Genomic DNA, 7,270 nt, shown 5'->3' with positions numbered 1-7,270 from the left:
CCCAAATCTTGTAAATTCGTCTGTTTTGTGCCCAAATTACCGATTTTCTTGGTGATTTACCCACATTTTGTCCGATTTTTATTGCGAAACTATGATTGCCGTAACGAAAATCGTAAATCTAACGTTTTTGAGCTATTTTCGCCATTTTTCTTTGTTTTTCATACTATTTCTGTAGGTTTGTGGAGTTTCGAAAAGTTTCCATGAGAAAAAAGTTTCTTCTAGGCTCGGTTTTCAACTTTTTCTATTTTCAGACATGCGATGCTACCAGTTCTCCGAGTTGCCCTGATTCTGGCACGGGGAAACGCCTGTGATACGACGCCTCCGCCTCTCCATCTCCCCCGACAACGTCTTCGGAAATCAGAATTCGATGAAAGATATTCGATCGACAGCTCTTACCAAAGCCGGTCTCCACGAGTTTCTATCCCAGCCGACACCCGTGCCCAGTACTTCTGGAAGGTAGGAAATTGATGGAGACGTTGAGATATTATATAATTGAATAGAAGAAAATTGCTTCGAAACATTAGATCAGAAAAGTTTTTACAACTGCGCTCCACCGAAATACTGTTGAAAAATGTCTCTTTTTCTCCGAGTCTCTCAATTTCGCACCCAATTTTCTTCAGTTCCGGTAGAGCGCGGTTGTAAGAAGAAGGGGTGCAGTGCTAATAAATAGGTGGAAGCTACTAACAATTCTTGTTTCTTGTCACAAAAATCAATTTCCTTCTAGAATTTTTCGGAGAAATTTCTGAATTTTTATAAAAATTCGTTGAAATTTTGTGAAAAATCACAAAATTTGGCGTGACATTTTTCGAGAGAAACTTTAAATTTTTGTAATTTAAGGCGGAAAATGAAAAAAATTATATAAAATTGGAAAGAAAATCAATTTTTGACAACTGAAATCACGCAAATCACCGTTTTCGTTCGCAAAATCTCGAATTCTCATTATTTCAGTGTGCACGTCGTCGGTCGTCGGTTTCCAACATTATTACCAAAAAACGGGCTCATCGAATCAGTTCTTCGACAAGACATTGAACGACTCAATGTCGCCTTCATACTTTGGAATGGGCGAGAAAGACGTCGGATGTATGATGACTCTCGATGACAAGAAAAAGTACTTGTATGACTGAAAGTATGTATTATCGTTAAGTAAAAGTTATCTTAAGGGAAAATCGATAGATTCATACGAAACGAATGTAGGAGGATCCATATGAGTCGCCTTCTGGAGACATGTCAACGACGGGCCGTCGAACAGAAAAAGGATGGATACGATGAGAGGATGAGAAAGAGAACAGGAGTCACAGTAACAGATGGCTGTGCAGACGAATAGCAGTCAATAGTAAGTTGGAGAAAAGTTTAACTGAAAAGTCGAAAAACTGGATATTGAATGAGGTCTGAAGTCATTTTTTTCAAATTATGATACTTCAGAGAATTCTAAGAAACAGTCATCATTGCAGCATATGCTGAACGTGGAACGTCACAAATCCCGGTCTCCTGACTCAAACAGAGCTTTCATGGAAGAGTTTCTGTAGTTTCGAATTTTTTCCATCGTGTAGTCCTCTCTGACAAAATTTTCATTGTTTCCTCGTTTTTTAACGATATAATTCGAAAAACAAAGAGAATCGTTGAAAAAACAAAGAAAACGAGGAACTGAGAAAAATTTTTGAGGACTACACGGTGAAAAAAACTCTTCCATGAAAGCTCTTTTTGAGTCAGGAGAACGGCAATTGTGGCGTTTAGATCGTATATGCTTCAATCATGAAAATTTTAGAATTTTCTGAAGTATCAGAATCTGAAATAAAAATTTGACTTCAGTCCTTCTTTAACTAGTTACTGGGTATTTAAGTAAAAGGTCACTAAGATTGAAGATTTTTTAAACCCGGAATACGCATTTTCAGAGTCTGGTATCTGAAAATAGCATATTATCTAGGTCCGAGAAGTTAAATTTATGAGATTTTGTCAAATGTATAAAATCATGACTTTCAAATACGAAAAATAATATTCCTCGGCCTCTGAAATTGATTGTTTTCCGGTCTATCAGCAGCGCGCCCTTTCTTACAGCTGCGCTCCACCGCAAACGAGAGAGTATAAGCGGGATACGGAGTGTTTTCTGGCGCCAAACAGATGTTCAACGTTTTTGATCTATTTTTCATATCTCTCTCTCGAAAATCGGCAAAATTATAACAACTTGTGAAAATAGATCAATAATGGTGAAAATTTGTTTCGCGCTAAAAAAAACTCAGCGTCTCTCGTCGATATTCTCTCAATTGCGATGGTGCGCAGTTGTAATATGAACGCTCGGCTAGTACGAAGCTGATGAAATCCTAGAAAATGACCAAAGGAATTCAGTGATTGAGATTATTTTGTTCGAAAAAGCATTTTCTTGCTAAAAATATTCCGTTTTTTTGCAGCTACTCCAACGAAAGTCCAGATTTTCTGATTTTTTTGTGGATTTTCCAGTAATAACATGGTTACCTAGAATCCCTACTTCTGATAATCCTAGAGTTTATAGTTTTCATTCACAACTTTCAGACTTCTCCTCGACTCTCCATCCACATCAACTACCGTATCCCCTCGTGTTGTCTCAATATCAACGTTCTCACGGCGTCTTCTAGTTCTCCTTCCCAGTATACGGTAGTGCCGCCCTTTGGAATAATCATCATGTCACAACAGGATCCATTAACAGGAAAACGGACGGTGCAGACGAAAGACGGACCCAAAAACCGAATATGTAGAGGTGTTTGTCATAGAGAATGACTCGGTTGGTCACCAAGCATTTGCAGCCAGAATGAGTCGGAGTGATGTGACGAGCGGAGGACTGACTAAATTGAATGTTCCAGTTACAGTAGGAAATACGACAGTCAAAAATAACGGAAAGAGGCTGATGGTTGTGAGGAATGGAGTCGGAGCGAAAGGACGAGGGGTGGTGTCAAGGGAATTGTGACGAATGTCCGGACAAGTTGGACAACTATAGAGGTGAGAAGGAAGAATATCCGAAGAGAGGAGAAATCCAAATTTCAAGTGCAAAGTTTCAGCAAAAAAAAACTTTTTTATTACTACCAAAAAAAATGGTTATTTGCTTTTCTTGCTACCTCCAGAATAGGTCCATTAAATCTTTTTGTAAAATTGCTCCGGTTGCAGTGGCTATTTGCCCTTCATCTCGAACGAAATATTCGGAAACGCGCCAGACCTGGACACTCAATTTTCCAGATCTCTCCATTCCCAATCTTCCTCCGCCAATGCAGCATGACAGTCCGCCTAACGACAAGTCGTCGCGAATATGGAAAATATGCCACGTGTGCCGACGGATGACGTGAGGATAAATAATAATTTCTAGAGGGGGGGGGGGGGGGGAGAACTAATAGGGTGTTTCATAAGTATTTGCACTTTTTCCAATGTACTGCGCTTGGGCCCCATGACATTTTTTGTCCATAAAAATTAAAAAAATAATTTTTAGAAAAAATGGGTGGTTATAGATCGGGAAAAAGTGGATAAAAAATTTTCCCCACTTTTTAATTCGAAATTACTGCAACAAACTGCAAAATTACTGAAAAATTAACTGATAGGTCGGGAAAATTGACTTTTTCGCTATTCGATATTATGCATTCATTTTTTTCCGTGCAAGAGAAGTTCACTCCCATTTTTTTCGGCAGTGTTCAAAAATGGAACGCAGCGTTTGAATGGAAGTGGGCGTGGTCGCCGCGTTTGAGCTGCGCGAAGCCCGAAATTGTCTTGCACAGAAAAATTGAATTCATAATAGCTCGTAAAAATTCATTTTTCTTCCAGCAGGAATCCTGAACACGTATGAGAAAAAGAAAGAAGAAAACTACAATCTTGATGATAAGTCCCGTTCTGGTAGCCTTCGTTCAGATATATACGATGATATCACTGTTATCTTGGAGGAAAAGCCAAGATCAACTGTACCTGAAGTATCTTCACATGCTGGAACTTTCTCCGCAACAATATTCAGATATCTGAGAAGAACAGCAAATACGGACAAGTTTCTCCTCACGAACTGACTGATGCCCAAATGAAGCTTAGATGTTATCTGTCGCTGTCTTTGCTCAGTCGGAAGCGTAGTTTCAATCGGATTTTTGATATTGTCACTGGAGATAAAAAATGGGTTCTCCATGTAAACCATGGTACGAATAACCTTTGACGGACCAGATAGGAGAGTTGCATAAGAAAAAAGTTATGCTGTCAGTTTGGTGAGACAGCAACAGCGTCATTTACTACAAACTTCTTCCGGATAGTGCTACAATAACAGCCGACTTATACTGTCAACAACTTCAAACAATGATCCAATCCAATCGCTCCTCTCGCCCGGTAATCGATCATTTGATTTTGTTGCATGACAATGCTCGCCGACACACTGCTACCAAGACTCACACCTTCTTACAGGCTCAGGAAGTTGAAGTTCTACCCCACCCGCCCTATTCTCCAGATCTTTCTTCAACTGATTATCATCTTTTTAGATCTATCTTTGCAAAACTCGTTAGCAGGAAAAAATTTGATGATCGAATCCATGTGAAATCATTCCTTGATCACTTTTTCAGCTCACAGCCGCAAGTGTTCTACGCGGCCAAAATCGTCCAACTACCACAACGTTCAGTACTCATGGACATAATGCAACTTATCAGAATTTCTTTCTCATTAATAAAAAATTTGTGGAAAACTGTTTTAAAAAAGTGCGAAGACTTATGAAACACCCTATAATGATGCTGGTATCGGAATGCCAAGCAACCGACGTTCTATTATGTCGCTGAGATTCTCACTCAATTCAGCCCGTCCTCCCAGTTCCCTGATACATATTTTGAAACTTTTAATGATTATTTCATTATAATAATTTGGGTATAATTTGGGGACTTATGATTAGAACCTGTTTTCTGGTCAAAAGTATTGATTTTGAACAAATTTTTGTTCAAAAAAAAATCATGATTTTCGTAAAAATTGGCGAAAATTATGTGATTTTACTCTTGTTGAAAATTGAGGTTTTTCGTTAAAAAACCAAAATTTTACGTAAAAATGCCAAAACTTAGTTTTTCGTCAAAAGTTTAATTTTGAATTGAATTTTTGTACTCGAAACTTTGAATTTTGCAAAAAATTGACTAAATTGTAAGGTTTTAGTTCAAAAATGTTTTCTTTAGAATTGTTTTCATGGTTAAAGTCGAGTTTCGACTAGTTTCTCACTTAGAATCTCAAAATTTCAGTCAATTTTTTCAGTTTTCTGAAAATGGGGGGTTACGAGAACACAACTGAAATTAAAAATAAATGCGAAAAACCAGGTTTTCTGGTTTTCGTCGTTATTTACGAAATTCCGATTTTTGACCCATTTTTTCAAGAAAAACAGAAAATTTCACAGAATCCTCGATAAAGTGGAGTAAACTCACCATGGACATCCAGATGAACAGATTTATCGACATACTCATGAAAGAGACACTGAAATTGAGATCTGGCGCACCTCTGACGCGCCCCTCAATCTGAAACTGTAGAAAAAAACTGCAGAACTCTGAATCTGGCGTAACGTTGGCGCGCTTTTTAGAACGAAATAAATCAAAATCATTCAATTACTTTTAAAAAACATATTGTTAAGTGAAATACTGCCTGGCGCACCTTTGACGCGTTTCTCAACATAAAAGTGTAGAATAAACATTGCCGAAATCAGATTTTCAGCCGCAGAGTTAGTTGACTTGTTTGGACATCCGGACGCACAGACAAACAGACTGAAAAAATACTCCTGGCGTGACTTTGACGCATTCTCTATTAAAAATGACTCTTTTTAAAAAAATTGTGAAGAAAATGACTGACTGGCGTCCCTTTGACGCGATTTTTGAAAATTCGAAAAAATTAGGTTTTTTTTTCATCAAAAGATTTTCAGTTTTGAAAAAATAAAAATAAAGTGGCCACTCGTGAGACTCCACTCAAGTTTCTAAAATTTTTCAACATAAAAACCACGAAAATTCAAGATTTTCCCGATTTTTTGCACAAAAAACGCCAAATTTTCAGCAAATCTTCGGAGGAACGAATGAAGTGAACATCCAAAAACTCATGGCTGACATCAGTAGAGTCAACGTCGATTTCCACGTCTTTTGAAGCTCGTTTCACTACCACAAGGTCGTATGGGGATGATTTGATTGAAGATGAGGAGAAGAAAGTGAGTGAGGGAGAACATAGGAAAAAAATAGCGCTAGAAAAATGTGATTTATTTCGGTTCAACACGGTGGAATATTAAAACATTTTCACCGGTGTAAAATTTGAAAATTGCTGTTTCCGAGAAAATCTGATATTCTCAATAGTGCCAACTCACTCTTCATCAAAGTCTTTCAGTTTTGGTGGCCACCACATGTCTGTTCTTGGATTAGCTACTTATCCAACTGGTCTTGTGTTGGCATCTGAATGCACATTCCCTGTGTGATGAATCATCCAGATTCGCACTTTGATCAGCTCCCAACAGTTTTATTCTCTCAATAGTCTATCAAGACATTTATTGTTCATCATGTGAAATAAATTTAGTTGAATTCTTTTCTCCCTGTTCCACATTCGCCCCGACGCATCCAGTCGGGGCTCAGTATAAAAAAGGATGGTTTTATCAGCCCCTTACAGTTTTCTATTTTTATGTGGGATCATTATAGAACTTATTTTTATTATAGACTTATTTATTTCTTATTTATGATTTTCTTTTGTTATTATTTCTTATACCACGGTCTCCCACAGTGCGAAAAAGAACTGCAATAAACGCGATTTTTTTCATTTTAACTCATTTCTTTTTTTTTTGCACTGAAAATATAGTATTTTTCAAGTTTTCAGACGTCGCAATTCATGAAAAAAGTGTCCCATCTATCAAAATTGTGTGAAATTTAATTTTCTATAGAATGAGCCAAAAAACCATACTTGTCAAAGCCCTTTTGAAGACCCGGCGATTTGTTTTTAAATTTCAATTTTTTCGGGTAATTTTTTTTGTTGAATTATTCTTGAACGGCGAGTTTATCTTTAAAACTTTTTTCTTGTGTTTTCTGTGAATTATCTTATCGTTATCGTTTTTGATTGAACTTATGGAAATTAGGCTATAAAAATCCTTTTTTTCAGTGAATTACAACCTCGGAGTAAAGCAAATACTTGAATTATAGCCCAGTTTAGATGAAAAAAATATTCGGACCTCCGGTCAATCAGCCCAAAATTCAAAAAATGTCAACTAATCTCCAGCTGGCCAAAGATAAGAAACTGCAAAAATTGCTAGAATCAAACAGTGGAAAAGCAATTCTCGTGAGTTTCGTAA

General features: G+C 37.3%; 1 protein-coding gene across 1 annotated transcript; it reads left to right on the top strand.

Annotated features, from left to right (window-relative positions):
* Positions 1-258: 258 nt before the first annotated feature.
* GCK72_011534 (uncharacterized protein) lies at positions 259-1,124 on the top strand (the record flags this gene model as incomplete). The annotated part of the gene is made up of 2 exons (XM_053728522.1): positions 259-436; positions 949-1,124. The coding sequence occupies 2 exons, from the start codon at positions 259-261 to the stop codon at positions 1,122-1,124; spliced, it is 354 nt and encodes a 117-aa protein (XP_053588099.1).
* Between the last annotated feature and the right edge of the window lie 6,146 nt (positions 1,125-7,270).

Source organism: Caenorhabditis remanei, chromosome III (assembly GCF_010183535.1).
Source record: "Caenorhabditis remanei strain PX506 chromosome III, whole genome shotgun sequence".
In the NCBI taxonomy this organism is placed as follows: domain Eukaryota; kingdom Metazoa; phylum Nematoda; class Chromadorea; order Rhabditida; family Rhabditidae; genus Caenorhabditis; species Caenorhabditis remanei.
Note: the sequence above shows the minus strand (reverse complement) of the source record. Positions and strands in the feature narration are given on the sequence as shown.